Raw genomic sequence first — 15,690 nt, 5'->3', positions numbered from 1 at the left:
AAAATATATAATATTTTTTATAATTAACTAACTTACCTAACTTTCTTAATCTAATCAATTAGTTAAATAAATTTTATATTAAGGACCAGATGATTAATTTTCTTCAGAAAGATTAATTGTGGATTCAAAGATCTTAACGTGAACGAAGGGGAGGTTTGAATTTGAGATGGAGAAACTTGAAACAATGGCCAAGTAAGGACCAGACATGTATGTGTCTTGTGTCACAAGGCTTCCCCACGTCATAATGTTTCTCTCAAGCGTCTTTGACCAAGTCTTCCCCCTTCATTTTTCAGCTCAGGTTTCGTATCAAATGGTTCAAGACGAGGGGACATATTGGAGAAAAGCTTTCTCGTATAATAATTAAAAATAGAAAGTTACATTAGAGAATCAATTTCTAGGGTATAATGGCTCATTTTGAGATGATTGTGTATCCAAATTCATCATTGTTGAATTTTGAAATAAAAAATAGATATCTTTAATTTAGATTTATATATTACTTTTATCTTTTCTCCTGGATTAACCCTTATAGCTCTGATCATTTATATTGCATAAATCTTGGGAAAAAACGTATTACAACGAGATATGATGAGCCTCGGTATCAACATTTATTTCATGGAAAAAGACCTTGGACCCGTTTTGTGCCTGAGCCAGACTGATCCATTGTTGAACCGGGTCACACCTGGGCCACAAGTGAAAAAGAAGAAATCACTCTCTCCCTTTTCTTTTGTAGTCTTAGATGGTTTGATGGCCTTATTTGGTATTACAATTGAAATAACTTATAAACATATTTTTTATAAGTTAAGATAAAATTTTTTGCAACTTACCTCATATTCTGTAAATCACGTTTGAAAAGTTACTTATAAATCATTCTAAACAGGCCCAACAACAATTCACAAAACTAGTTTAAACTTTGAGCATTGACTTGAAAAATGCGTGACTCACACGTCAGGAATTCAACAAATAGTCTTTCTGATGAATTCATTAGGGGAAACTAAGATGAAAAATTGGTCATGCTCCTTCACTGGAACAAAAGGTCTACGTAAATTCAAACTAATGACTCGTTTGGAATATAAAGTAAATATATAAGAGGAGTTTTATCTTAACTTACATAAAACGTATTTATAAGTATTTTTGAATGCTGTCCCAAACAAGCCTTAAATGTCACAGGACTGCCTTCCCCTTCATTTTCTCGCAAGCCCATTTCATCCAATTCTTCCAGTCATATTCCAAACCATAGCGCGTATGAAACAGTTCGAGGATGTGATATACTGGGAGAAAGTTCAACCATAGTCAGAATCAGGTTCGTGTCCCAGTTTATAGTCTCTTGGCGGGGAATTGACTTCGTTTGCGTGTTTCCCTTCCTCTTGTTTCTTCTCTCAGTTGTATAAAAGTGGGAAGCCTGACAAGTGTCCCTCATCGTTTAATTGTGGACAATTTGGGAGCCCCCACTTCCCTCTCGCCGAGCCAGAACTGAGACACTGTGGCTTTATGGCAATACATGGTTGTGATTAGAGCGGTTAATATGAGTTGAGTCCACAGGCTCAACTTGCCAGCCCCCCATAAGGTGATAAGTTAGGTTGAAGAAAATAAAATTCATTTTGATACGGGCTGAAAAAACCAACAGCCTACAGCAGACTAACCCGCCACCTTTTTTTAAATTTTCTCACAATTTTTATTTAATTTTGATAAAAAATTTTTTATCATTTTCACTTATTTATATATAACTTTGTATTTTATTAGAGATTTTGATTCTAAATTTGATTGCTCATTTTTTTATTGTTTTACCATTTTTATACCAATAAAATAATTATTAGCATTTTATATTCAACCTTTGAGATTAATTTAATTATATAATTATATGAACATATAATTATAAGAAGAATTTGGTTTATAAAAATTTATAACTTAATCTAAAAAATTTTAAATATATGTATAAAAAAATTTTTTAAAAAATGGAGACCCACCAACCGACCTTTTAACAGGCAGATTGGCCAAATATGAGCCTGTCACGAGACAGTCTAAAACCAGCTCGTATGGTCTCGAGTCCACAACGAGCTGATCCACCGTCAACCAAAACGATTCGACTGGGGAAAAATGGAAAAATATTTCTTCTTAGAAATGTGGTTCAGCAGGAGAAACTCATCACAGTTTATAACCTAGAACAGTATAGAACCTCAGGAGTTTTCAATACTAACATGCCTCTTCCTCTAATAAATTCTCCTTCGGCTCCCTTTCATGTAAAAAACAACGTAAACCAGTTTAGACGCAACCACGACCTCCCCAATGCATCAGCCGCCCTGCTGGTTTCAACAATCATGCCTGTCCTGACCTTGATGTCTTTTGTCGCAACTTACACATGCCTCCTCCTCCTCCTCCTACCCGTGACCAGCAACAAATCTCTTTTAATGCTTGCTCCATTCTTCAGCTTCCTTGTAAAAACCTGACATGTATCACAGATTTTTCATCATTCTCATGCGGTGAAATAGATATTGAAGTACAAGTATCTAATGACTCTTACGAGTGTTACAACCACAAGGGAGGCCAATGTCGAGTTGACAACAACAATAACTTCTACTGCCACATAGGTATACACACACACACGCACACAGCAGCAACCTCCCTTTTATATATGCTTTCCATTCCATTACCCAAATATCGGATCTATAGTTATGCTAAAAAATTTTCATCTTAGCTTTTTCTTTTTTGACCAAGAATTTTATATCCTAGCTAGATGATTAGAATTTTGGACGTTTTAGTTATCTGCACTCCAGTCAGTCAGTATTTACAAATTTGACGCCGAGACCCGGGTAATGATTTCTTCTCTCAAGTTTAACTGCAGAGACTGGGAGTAGGCTATTCAAATGGGACCCTGGTTTGGGCTGGGAAGTAATGTTCATACTAGCGTTTTAAAGATTCTGTTTATCATCAATCACTGCTATGTCAAATTCAAAGTGTCTTCCTTCTCTGGTGTTCTTATTTCAAATTCTCATCATTTCAATATTGTTGCAGACAAGGAATTGAGACCTCCTATGGATGAGGTTCTGGAGATACTAACAAGAACTGAGAGGGGGAAGGAGGAACTCAGTTGTCCAGAAGAAGTGACTAATCATGGGGTAACGGGGACTTTCCATAGTGGTATGGAACATCACCCGTCTCCTCCTTCACCGGACAACGAAGAGGCTATGTTGTTGAAAAATATATAGTCACTTCCTTCAACAAAAGACGTCACTGCTAAGTGGCACAGTGGGTTAACATGTAGCGTCAGTAATTAGATAATGGCTTATCTTTTACACCACATAATAGTGATGACATGGTACGGGGATGTAAATATAAAAGGAAAAACATAAAAAGCAGAGTTTGCAAACTATAAGAGCTGGTTTTTCGCATGCAATAGTCAGTAAAAGTTGATTATGGTCCGCAACGATTTTTCCTGTCTTTTTTATAGCTGCTGGTTTGTTTTTACATCATCATTTAAGGATATTCAAGCAGTTACACAGAAAACGAAAGATCCGAGGCTTTTTTGTTTTTCAGTCTTACAAATGGAAAAAAGCCATAAAGTCTTTTAAAAATGATGATTGAATTCAAAGAAAGAAAGAGAATCAGCCCATCAATTGTGTCCTGGTGAACAAGAAAAAGGACACAGAAAACCATTCAGAAAACAGATCTCGTCCTTCCCCCCTGTTTTGACTATGCCATAAAACTTGGAAATGGAGGCTTTGTCACTGCTTACTACAGTAAAGTTCCCTCACACTGCCCAGTTCCCAACATGCTTAAAGCATGGATTTGAATTCCATTTTCATTTCCATATGCCCAATTCCATGCTACCAGACGGGTTAGTTTTTAAAAAAAAAAAGTTCATCTTTTTTAGTTGAAATGCATATCACTAACGTGCACTGTTTCTGAAAACGAGGGTTCTTCATAATCATGCTGTGCCTCAGACAAGGCATGGAGATCAAACAAACGCAATCCAAATTAGAGCCCGTTTGAATGATTTATAAATAACTTTTTATACGGAATACGAAATTTATTCTTGAATATGCCCATTTCCATGCTACCAAACGGGTTAGTTGAAATTTATCTCCACTTGTACGTGTTTATTCGTGAATGTGATTCTAAACGAGCTCTTACCGCATGAAACCTACATGTGCCTGAGCAACTGTGGATCCTTATTCTCTTGACCAATTAACCTCATATCATCAATATCTCTTTCTGTAGTTCTCTGTTTTCTGCTCTCCTTCCCATGACTTTATTAAAATTTTATTAATTAATAGAATATTTAAAAATTACACTTTGGTCTAATCTGATTTAACATGGGGCGACAAATTATGGGAATGAGCTGCCTTGATCCATATACATGGAATTTGTTATAGTTTGGTTTTCTTCATATAAATGGCCAGATTCGGTAAAAATGTCCTGTGGCATTAGATTTTGGCAAGAAGAATAAAAAGACAGCTGTTTTTTTTTCCCCGATGACATTGACAGTTAACCAATGTTTTATTTAATTTTTTTTCATTTTGACTTCACAATGAAAACTTATTACTGATGGATTTCTTTTATATTCAAGGAGTAAGATGGAGAACGAATAGCTGCGAGGGAGTGTGAGACTTTTTTCGATTTTCTGTTTCGCATTCGGAAAAAGTCATAAAGTCCTTTTCTGAGATCTTTGGACAAACCATTGATGATTGAATATCTGTCCTCTGTTTGAAATTGTAAAGAAAGAAAGAGAAGCAATCCATCAATTGTGTCATGGGATGAAAAGGAAAAAGATCAAAGCAAACCATTTCCAAAACCGATCACGCTCTGCCTCCCAACCTTGAACTCATAATTCCCCTTGTTCCCTTTACAATCATCACTCAATTCAAATTCAAAGTCACTGAAACTCAAACAAGTACGTTTAAGAGAGCCTTTAAACATTCAAGCCACGTACTCAGACTCGCACTCAGAGAGAGAGAGAGTGTGTGAGAGTGAGAGAAGACTCACCTGGAAATGGCGACGCTTCAGAAATTCAAGCTTCTAGCGACGCAGTGTGGCATGACTCGGAGCCCGACACGAAGCCCCAGGACAAGCCCGATGGTTCAATTCCGCCGGCGGAAAACCACTCTGCGGATGCTGCTAAACCGCAACACAGGCCGCCAGTCACCAAGGCGGCGAAATTCACCGATTGAGAAGAATCTTCTGTTTGGTGTGTCGGAGGTAAAGAAGAAGGAGAAACGCAAGGAACTGATGCGGCGGCACTCTTTGAAGGAACTCTTCGTGTCCTCGCCGCCAAAAGAAGAAACCAGGGAGGATATTCCGATCAGAGTGTCAGACTCCGTGGGGACGGTGGTTGGTCTTGGCGGCCCGGTTATATGGAGCAATGGACCCGGGTCACCCAAATCAGTTTGGAGGGGCTTTCGAATCCGGTTGTTGCTGAAGAGAGGTTGGCGCCCTGGGCTTGATACTGTCTTCGAGCAATAAAAATTTGACGGATCTGTAAACACTTATGTGGGTCACTGGATCATGTTTACGAATTACGATACAGTGAAGATTAATTTCAGTATTCACAAAATCACGAGTAATCAGCTTGTTCTCGCTTTATCAATTATTAACTTTTTTGTTATGAAGATGATATGTATGTAACATATTCTCCATCGGAATATTTCATTGCTTAAATAAAAAGGTCCACATCTGTACTTAATTTCTTTGTTTTTATTTAGAAATTGATCTATTTCTTCTTTAAATATCCCTTGACAGTACAAGAATTGATTTAATAATAAGATATTATATTTTAAAATAAATTTTGAAAAAAATTAAATTAAAATTCTTATTGTATTCATTACCAAGAATGAGAAGTTCAACTTTTTCTTCTTGTGACTGTTGTTATTTGTCATAACTGCTTGTTTTTAGGCTTCATTTTTTGGCCAAAGGTTGGAGATGACTTCCATAACAAGCAACATGCCAGGTGCCATCATGGAAGTTTGACTTGTATAATTGAGGTTAAATCTTTCTACTTCTCATGCACAAATTGCACTAAGAATATTTTGTGACATGGGAGTTGATGGAAAACAAATTTAGAAGTCAAGATGCTTCAGCCTATTTTCTTCACAACTCATCAAGCCTCTTATAAATTTTGGCAAGAATAAAAACTTTTTCTATTGTAGGAAATGATATAGGGAAAATCACAAAAAAAAAAGACCATTAAAATTAAAAAATTGCATGCAAAGACCAAGTCATAAACATTGTTGTCAAAACCCATACTATTATTGTAACAGGTCCTGATTTGCAATTTTCCTATTTTGACGGTCTTGTTTTGCAATTTTTCCAATGACATATGTAATATTAAACAGGGATCTTCTAAATTTGAAGATTCCTGAAGTTCTGAGTTTGTGAGATGAATTTTCTTCTTTTCTGTGACGTTCACTAGCGCAAAGCAAAATCAGGTTTAAGAATAGAAGAAAGAAATCCAACCCCATCCATTTTGCGTTTCAGAATGGCCTTATTTTATTCAACACCCTGTTTTTGGGTCAACACCCTGCACACTCATGTTGAATCAAGCATTTGCATCCCAGAGAAGAAATTTCAGGGGTGACCCCAACTTATTATAAATAAAAAAATGAATAAAATAAAAACGAAAAGGAGACTACAGAAAATAACATAACTCCCCTATCCGTGTCTAGATAGCTGCTCTTTATTTAAAGCTGTCTTATTAGACTCAGACGGTGATTGCCTCCACCCTGTGTTGTCTTCGAATTTTTTGTCACTGTTGTTTGGCTGCGGCTTGCTAAGGTCATCTGGTTTACGAGACCCTTGTGAGTATCCCATGTCCTGAGGTACAACACGTTGCAGAAACCTCTGTATCATCTCAAAGCTGGTGAATGTAATTACAGCTGATGGAGTTGTTCTTAGTAAATTTGTCGCACAACCCCGATAGAAGCCGGGAAGGCCTTCAGTATGGAACACCTTCCTAGAACAATCAACAAGCCCAGCATACTGGACCCCGGCACTTTTGGCCTGGCCTTGCTCCTGCAGCCTCGCACGAATCACCTGGGAAATTGACATTAAGAGGGAAAAAAAATAAAAACTTTAAAACTACAGAGCTACTGCAGATGGAGATCCAACAATTGTTTTGCATATCAATTTAGCCAGGCTTAGCATACCTCATGTGGATAAGTCATTACAGAGGCAATTACTTTTGCAATTGAGGATGCAATGGCAACCTTTCCGGGGCCCAGTTTGTCAACAGTTGTATCATCTGAAGTATTTGAAATTTTCACTTAATCAGCTATGCTTCAGAAAGAGAGATTCATTTGCTCCAAGTTTAGAGGAATATGTAGATAAATCTGTGTCATCGAAATTACCCTTTTCCGCCATGTATGACTTGATCTTTTCATATGCTGGGAATTGAATAGCAACATGACTTACACCAGCCAAGGAAGGCACTATGCCACTGTTTCACAAGAACAAACTATCACTGACTCCAGAAAGAGGTAGGCCCAGCTCATCTAGCGTATTTTACTTTATTTTGCTTGAATTGTGTTTACTCTAGGGTAAATGAACGATTTCATCCTTCAAAAGTTACTCTCTAAATTTCTGGTCCTCCAAAAGCAAAGCATCTCAATAGGATTCATTCTCAAGCTCAACTGAAATCCCCACCTAATATCAATAGCACATGGCTATTAGACATAAAAGGGGTTGACATTAATGAATCAATAAATAGCATGGGCACCAGAGGTCCAAAAGAGTAGTTGGAAGAATAGACAAGGAGGACACTTGTCGTGCAGGAAATGGAGAATTTAAAGGGGTCACATGGATTGATGGGGAAGAACGTTTTAGTGAACGGTCCAGAAGGGAGAGGAAGTAACTGCCTTTCTCTTTATGTTATTGTGTTGAGAAAATTTCTGTGTGCGTGCGCCATGCTTGTAGCTTTTGTGCTATCAAGTCTTTTATCTGTAGCGATAATACTATGTTTATCTGTAGCAGTAATACTATGAGCTATGATATCTGAGTTTTGGGGAGTCTTGTTGTAGATATTTTCTGTCCATAGGGTGCTTTTGGTTTCAATATCAGTGCAGAGTTTATTTTGACATCCGACCAAGTCAGGACAAGTTACTGACAGTCGTCCAAAGGCTTTTTACCCGATCAAAATGGGCCATCTAATAGACAAAGCTCGTGTTCATTTAACAGACTTGCTGATGTAGCATTAACAGAAACCTATATGGCCATCGACACTTGCTGAGTGGCATTTCCCAAAAGTGGCATCACACTGACGGCGTCTTAGCTTTATAAAATTTGCCTAACGGTGTCTTTTTGAGGGACATGCCACCAAGCAAGCTCGGTTCATTAGTTAACATCATCTTACGCTCCCATTAGTGCCACATCAGCAAGTCTTTAAAGTTTGCTCGATGGAAGGGTCATTTTGATTGGGAGAAAACTTTTTGGGAGACTAAGTTGTGAGGCTTTACAATTGGAGGACCAAATTGAGAGGAAAGTGACAATATAGAAACTCCATCAATTCACTCTCCAGTATACCATGAGCAGGGCAGTCTGTATACATCTATGAACTTAGATTGGTATGCGGGAGACAGATCAAAGAGATAATGTGCACAACAACGAAAAATTATCAGCAAACATGCATAGTTTATGCTTCACTGTTAATTTTTTACACATTTATCTAATTTTAAATAACACTTAATTTACTGTCTTCTTTCCCCATGAACAGATGTACCAAACGAGGATACTTAGCAGCCAAAGGCTCTAGAAGATCCCCAGACATTTATTTTTTATTAGATAGTACAATTGATCAGATCTTCATAAGCATGCGGTTAATAAAAATAGTATTCATTATGTTTAGCTAATCAAAATAAGATTCATTACATTTTTTTAAAGGAAAAGAATGTAATATAAGCAAACATTACTTCATCAAGCTAAATAGTAAATATTACAAGTTGGAGGTTGTAGGATTGTCCCACTTGTGTAACGGGCCATTAGTGCCAGCCCCTCTAATTTAACCAAGAAAAAAGACAAGAAGACAACTACAACTGAAAAACTTACCTATACAGCCCTCGTATGCCTTCCTCGTGCATTATCCTCGTCAAAGCAGAAAGAATGCTTTTGTACGGAACAACGTCAGACCTCATTCCTTGCGTCTGATGTGTTTTTGGGGGAAAAAAAGAATCAATCAATGCCCAAAATAGCAATAAAAAAAACCATTTTCAAAATGATGTTAGGTAAAAAGGAGTAAGAAAGCTAAGCCATTGATTGCACGACGCATATGAAGATTCTGTTTCCAAAGTCCATCCTGAAGTAATGGCTTAGATTTTATTTTATTTTTTTTTGTTTTTCCAAGGGGAAAAAACGACCCAATGTACATATAAGCAAAATGAAGAAAAGGGAAAATCGAGGAATTGGCCAAAAGCAATCTTGAACTACACTACTTTGATATTTTCATCTACTTCCCTCAGTAGAATTTCTAATTTCTTGGCTAGATGAAGGTTTTGCAGGAATGATTTTAATCACCAATGATTTCTCATATGAGGATAATTTTCAAGGCTTTGCATCGTGCTTTTACAACCCACTTTTCCTTCATTATCTTAATATATAAGAAGAAGGGTTACTGCTAAACCAAACTATCTTTGGAATTAAAAAGAATCATGATAAAACTTGGCTGTTACTGAAGATATGGCAATCCTAGCATGTAGCAATGAATATATAGATTTAAAAGAATAAGAATTTATGATAAACAATTTCATTGAAACTGAAAGACTTACAGGCAAAGGGTAGATACATAATTTAACTCCAAAATATTAAACCATTAAACAGCTAGAAATTAGAGCATAAACAGATTTTCAAGCCTAACCATTTAGTTGGGAAAGAAAATACTACAGGTGCAGCCAAGGAGCTTAAAATTAAATTCAAAGAAATAAGATATAGGGGACATGTGCATGAAAGATTGAGAAGCAGTGATTGTGAGCTCAAAATCATAGGCTTCTTTTTATATATTTTAACTGCAATTACATTTACAGGCATGAGAAGCATATACTTACTTGAAGTCTGGTCTTAACAACCCACAATGGATTTGTTGAAATTGCTGTTGCTGCCCCAGCACCGGCAGCAGCTACCATATTTTCAACACTTGATAATTGGCGGCAACTATCTGCTGCAGTACTACCAATGAAGAATGTTATAAAAATAAAACCAAACTGGAAAAGAAAGCTTGATTGAAATAAATCACATAATTTAGTAGTCAGCATTTAAGAAATTCAAATGAAGACACAATGCCTGTGTGTAGTGCTCAACATTTGCATAATATTTACCTTGTGAAAGGAAAAGGCCTTTCAGTTGACCATAAACTGTGAAGTAAACCTACAAATAAAAACAGTTTAACTTCTACATTTCGAGAAATATGAAGAGCAACTATAACAAACACATAACGGGATGCTATAGGGAAGACACTTCATAGTCTAATATAATGAATATTCATCCCTCAACCACATACTTCTGAAAACTCATCATGATGCTGGTAGCAGCAGTTAATTTTCAAGTGACAAATTTCTCCAAGACAGATGTGCAAAAATGTTTATTCCTCCAGACCCAACAGTCGCATGGAGAAAACTCAATATGGCGCTTTGTTAAAATAAGGAGCATATGGAGAGGGGGGGAGCTTTAAGATTAGGAAGGATACCAAAAACTCTATTAAAAAAGCAGATGCATAGTTGTAAGCAGGTGGGTTGAAATCGATTGTTAACATTGAAGTATGTTAAAGAGGGGAAGGACAAAAGACTAACAAGTACACCCTAAGTCCTAAGTCACAGATCTTGCATTTTTTTGTTATGATAATTATTTATAAATATTCATGCGAAGAATAAAGATGTAGTTACTATCCAAAAAAATAAATAAATAATAAAGACGTAGTTAGAGAGCAACAGGAGGAGAAATGCACCGCCCAGTTTGGAAGTAATGCTATTATTGTTGGGGAAAGGCCACGGTAAATTCCCCTGAAACCTTCAGTCCTGATTATATTCCGCAAGCTTGTGACAATAAAACTACCTAGGAAATAGCACACCTCAGCTTGAGGAAAATCCAATAACAAATGATTTATTAATGCATATTTGAACAGTACTTCCAACTTATATCTACGACAATTCTCATAGAATAAAATGATCCAGCACCAACTGCAGAACGTACAACCCCAGCCTTTTTTGAAAGACAAGAAACACATGTTTATCATATATATCGAAGTCCCAGATTTTCAAAACCAAGATTACTTCTCTATCTTGTTAATATTTAACAAGTTAACGCGGAACTATTGTCTTTGAGCAATTGGACAAGAAACACATGTTTATCGCATACATCAAAGTCCCAGATTTTCAAATCTCAACCAATATTACTTCTCTATCTTATTAATATTTAACAAGTTAACGCAAACTATTGTCCTTGAGCGATTGAGAATTAAATTAAGTGAACCAACTTAAAGAAAAGGAATTTTAGCATGCCTTTGTGCCCAGGAGGAACGCCATGAACTTGTAGTCTCGTCTTGATTACATCCAGTGGACAAACAAATGTAGCCGCTATAGCCCCTGCAATGCGATCAAGTCAGTCCTCTAGTAATAAATTTAACACTAACACTCGAACAAGAAGCAATACAAATCTGTGCCTCAAAAACTTACAAGTCACTATTTAAATAAGTAAATGATAGGATAGACTTCGAGTGAAATAACAGAAAAGTAGCTTTCAGCGATTGGAATGAAAAATGAAGAAAACAACATAAAAGCAATAAAACTGAGCTCAAAATTGAGCAAGGATCAGAAGCAGAGTAACTTACCAGCAGCAGCTCCAGCACCCGCGTTGCAGATGACATCTCTGGCGCTTTGCTTACCACCATGAGATTTACCATTACTACTCATATTAAAGAAAACAAATCAATGCAAAATTTTCCTAACAAACCGAAGTAAATGCCTTGATAATATCTCAAAACGAAATCGAGTTCTCATGGCAGATCTTCAGAATGGGCTACTTTTATACGAACCCTGCAACTATTGGGGTGTCGAACATCCCAGAAGACGGGCTATTCAATTTGCTGTTAACTTCTCCGAAGGGTTTATTGAAGCGATGAATCGGTCTAAGAACGATGTGGGCGCGAACAAAACGGCTTGGACTGGGAAAAAGCCTAAGAAATTCATAGGAAATCTAAGAGACGAAAGACGATGTAATTTGACAGAATGTTTGCGTTCTCTTTCTCTCTATTCTTCAGGGTATTTGTTTTCATTCTTTCCCAGAGTACCTGATGCTAAAGGTGCGGACTTGACTGTTGGTCATGCTCTCTCAATGTTAAAGCAGACGTTGCTGCCAAATTCGTGGACCTTTCTTCGTGAAACAGATCATTACATTCTTGGTAAGCATAACCGTGGATTCAGGGTTTAGACTTTGGAGAAATGAGGCGAGGCGGTTAATGTTGCCGGCGAGTTTTAAAAGTGGGACCAGATGGTCAACCGGAAAGGCGGCAGTTCTCGGTTTTCCTATTTCAATCGCTTTAACAATTTTTTTCCCAACAAATTTAAATTAGAAAAAAAAATCAATTAGTATAATGTGATTTGTGTTTAAATTAGTATTTATAAAAAATCAGTTAAAAAAATAAAACTCATTTAGATGGTTAATAAAAAATAAGTTAAATGTAAAATAATTAAAAAAGATATAAACTTTATTAAATAGTAATGTTTTATATTATGTGATATTCATGTAATAATTTATTTAGCTTCCTCAATTTTTTTAAATTAATTTATTGGGGCCTTATGTTAAAGAGTAAAAGTAGTGTATACTTACGTATACAATTTTATAAATTCAAAAAAAATAATTAAATTTTATTAGGTAACTTTTTTAGAAAAACTATTAAATTATTGGATCAAGATAGAATCCACTTAAATACTATTATCTTTCTTTTCATTTTTATTGTTTTCTCTGTCCTTGCTACCAACTAAAAAGGCTCAAATTTTAAGTTTTGTTTGTAATTGAATTTTTCTCCAAAAGCTCATTTGAGAAAAAGCTAATTCAAACAAGTATCATTATGAAAATAAGCCACCAATGCTGGTTATACACTATCCTATATACATTTGGAGTTGCAAACGACATTCCAAACACACATTATAATGACTATCCGAGAAAACTCGCTTGGTCAGATGGTTAAATAAAGCCATAAAGGGTTGCCAAGGTGCGCACCCGCATACCTGGTCTCGGTTTCGAGCCCTCACCTGTCAGTTACCTACGGGTGCCAGATACCGGGTGAATTATACCCTAATTAAAAAATAATAATGACTATCCTAAAAAAAAGATAAATATAAGATATAAAATATATTGAAGTTTTATATTTAATTCTAAATTAAATGGTAAACTAACTCTTATATTAAGTATCAAAAATATTACTGATTGGTAGTGAACTAGCATAATAATCAAATAAAAATAATATTAAAAATAATTAGATAAAAATAAAGATTTCAATTTAAGTGAACAAGTTGATATGTATTAGTAACTCTGATGTTTAATATAAGATCTTAAAAAAAAAAAACTGAATTACGAAGTGAACCTCATTTTAGGGATTGGAAGTAGTGACATGTGTCCTAGACCTAGACTGATAAAATTCCTAAAAGTAACTAACTAACAATTCAACAATCAATATAACACCATATGACTAATAAAAACTCAACGTATTACGCTAATAACTACTACTACTACTAGTTTTCAATATAAAGCTAGTTAAAAGATTATATTGGTTTTAAATATAATATCTTAATTTAGTTTGTCTCTTATTTTTTTAAATGTTCTTATTGATTATAAGATGTTATAAAAAATATTTCAATGCATATAATTAAATAAGATAATTTAGAAAGATCAGCACACATTTGTGACAAATAATTAAGTTAACTAATTTTTTTAATATACTCAAATTAACATGATCATGGTATAAATTTTGTAACTTGTCAAGCTGATGAATATTAATTGAACCGTAATACGAGTTTTTTGAAACGCACATGCACCGCAATGAAGGTTTTTTTTTCTTTTTTTTTTTTTGGGTCCTAGTAGAAGTAGATCGGGGCAGGTAAAAGTGTAAAACATATATTTGAATAAGTGGCTTTTCAACCAATTTTTAAAGTTTTTATAGAGGTATTTGCCATTTTTTTAAAATCCATTTTCTTTTTCTGGGCATCAATTTTTTATGTTTCTGTTCAGGGCCCAATGACGATTTTTGACCAACAATGGTTTAAATCCAATTCAAAACGGTCCAAGGACCAAAAAAAGAGCCATTACTGAGTTGGAAGGTGTTTGTCTTAACTTTTTGGAAGAAACTTTATTGTGTTTACGATAAATATGTAAAAAAAAGTTTTATCTTGACTTGTGTTAAAATACTTTTTTAAATGTTTTTAAGGATTTTCAAACTCCTCCTCCAACTAACAATGTGGGGAAACTGTGATTGGATATAGGTTTTTCTTTGTAAACTTTTCACTATCGTATATGATTGATGTTTGTTTCAAAGATATGTTGAAGATATGAGTGTGAAATAGAAGGTGGCTTACAAACTAGGAAAAAAAAAATACCTAAAAAATTTCTCATTATAAAATTTATTGCCTAAAAGTATCTAAAAACGCGAGTAATTAAGTGGATGTAACTCATTTTCAATCGATGTGACTCCTTTTTAATTATGGTCAACATAACTTCAGTTTTGTATGAATAATTTTTAAAGTAAATGAACAAATTTACCTATTGTAATATAAAAAAAGAACACTAAACACCGTAATAAAATGTTAAGCGTAAAGATACCTACAAACTTTTTAAAACAAAACAAAACTGCCATAAATTTACTGCCGTCACTTTTAAATGGTGGGCCCCATATTGTTGTTACTTTTACTCAGCCTAATAGAAAGATGGCAACTCAAACTCTTCTTTCATGTTTCAATCCAGTCACCATATAATATTTATTATTTTAATAATATTTTTAATAATTTATATTCTCTCTCCTAATTACTCAATATCCACTTCCCCTTCCTCTCTCATTCTCCCATTTTTCTTTCAATGGCAATGCCCATACCAGCTAGGAGCTTGAAAGAATGACAGAAACGGTGAAAAGAAGAAGAAGAGAAGGAGGAGGATGAAAGCTACTACGCATGGCATCTATATGAAGTTAGTACAGAGCGGCTGCCAAGAGAAGGATCATAGGGACGACGAAGAAGGAATTAAAGAGAGGCGGGGGAGAGAGAGAGAGAGAGAGATCCAAAAAGACAGTAAACCAATCAAGGCCTTCACAACCACATGCTTAAATTAGAGAGGAGAGAGAAGGGTTATAGAGAGAGAGAGAAGGTTAGATGAGCTTTTCCTTTCTTATTGAAAAAGAGAAAGGGAATAGGCATAGAATGTGGGACATGTGTTAGGAGGGGAAGAACAAAGAAAAGATGAGAGGAAATTAGAGTTGAGTCATGCGACAGATAAAATGAGATTCAAGCATTTAACACTAGACATTGAGTGAGACCCATTAAAAAAAAAAAAAAAGAAGTAACGGCCATTTACAAGGGTTAACAGTAATAACATTTTGGTTTGTTTTAAAATGTTCATAGGTATTTTTGCAGCCAACATTTTATTATGATGTCTAATGCTCCTTTTTGACATTACAATAGTTAAATTTGCCCATTCACCCTATTTTTTATTATTTTTATATATTTTATAATA

General features: G+C 35.3%; 2 protein-coding genes across 3 annotated transcripts; one reads left to right on the top strand and one right to left on the bottom strand.

Annotated features, from left to right (window-relative positions):
* The first annotated feature begins 4,986 nt into the window (after positions 1 to 4,986).
* On the top strand, positions 4,987 to 5,457 carry LOC114747809 (uncharacterized). The gene has a single exon (XM_028936153.1). The coding sequence runs from the start codon at positions 4,987 to 4,989 to the stop codon at positions 5,455 to 5,457; it is 471 nt and encodes a 156-aa protein (XP_028791986.1).
* Positions 5,458 to 6,433: 976 nt separating this feature from the next.
* On the bottom strand, positions 6,434 to 12,261 carry LOC114747811 (nicotinamide adenine dinucleotide transporter 2, mitochondrial-like). 2 transcript variants are annotated; one of them, XM_028936158.1, is made up of 9 exons: positions 11,801 to 12,261; positions 11,472 to 11,555; positions 10,919 to 11,025; positions 10,293 to 10,341; positions 10,023 to 10,135; positions 9,031 to 9,125; positions 7,338 to 7,426; positions 7,137 to 7,231; positions 6,434 to 7,023 (listed from the first exon to the last, which is right to left on the bottom strand). In XM_028936158.1, exons 1-9 carry the CDS (start codon positions 11,880 to 11,882, stop codon positions 6,643 to 6,645), a joined length of 1,095 nt encoding a protein of 364 aa, XP_028791991.1. In that variant the 5' UTR covers positions 11,883 to 12,261; the 3' UTR covers positions 6,434 to 6,642. The 2 variants fall into 2 exon arrangements, with proteins under 2 accessions (XP_028791991.1, XP_028791992.1); XM_028936159.1 differs by having other exon boundaries at positions 10,023 to 10,132.
* Between the last annotated feature and the right edge of the window lie 3,429 nt (positions 12,262 to 15,690).

This window comes from Neltuma alba, unplaced genomic scaffold (genome assembly GCF_004799145.2).
Source record: "Neltuma alba isolate B1F8T4 unplaced genomic scaffold, ASM479914v2 tig00005467_pilon, whole genome shotgun sequence".
NCBI classification, from domain to species: Eukaryota; Viridiplantae; Streptophyta; class Magnoliopsida; order Fabales; family Fabaceae; genus Neltuma; species Neltuma alba.
The sequence above is the reverse complement of the archived record's forward strand: the minus strand, read 5'-3'. Positions and strand labels throughout refer to the sequence as shown.

Coding starts and splice junctions, on each gene's coding strand:
- LOC114747809 (XM_028936153.1), top strand. CDS start 4,987: ATGGCGACGCTTCAGAAATTCAAGCTTCTAGCGACGCAGTGTGGCATG.
- LOC114747811 (XM_028936158.1), bottom strand. CDS start 11,882: ATGAGTAGTAATGGTAAATCTCATGGTGGTAAGCAAAGCGCCAGAGAT. Junction 11,026..11,471: donor CGTTCCTCCTGGGCACAAAG/GCATGCTAAAAT, acceptor GCTATTTCCTAG/GTAGTTTTATTGTCACAAGC. Junction 7,024..7,136: donor TAATGACTTATCCACATGAG/GTATGCTAAGCC, acceptor TCAATTTCCCAG/GTGATTCGTGCGAGGCTGCA.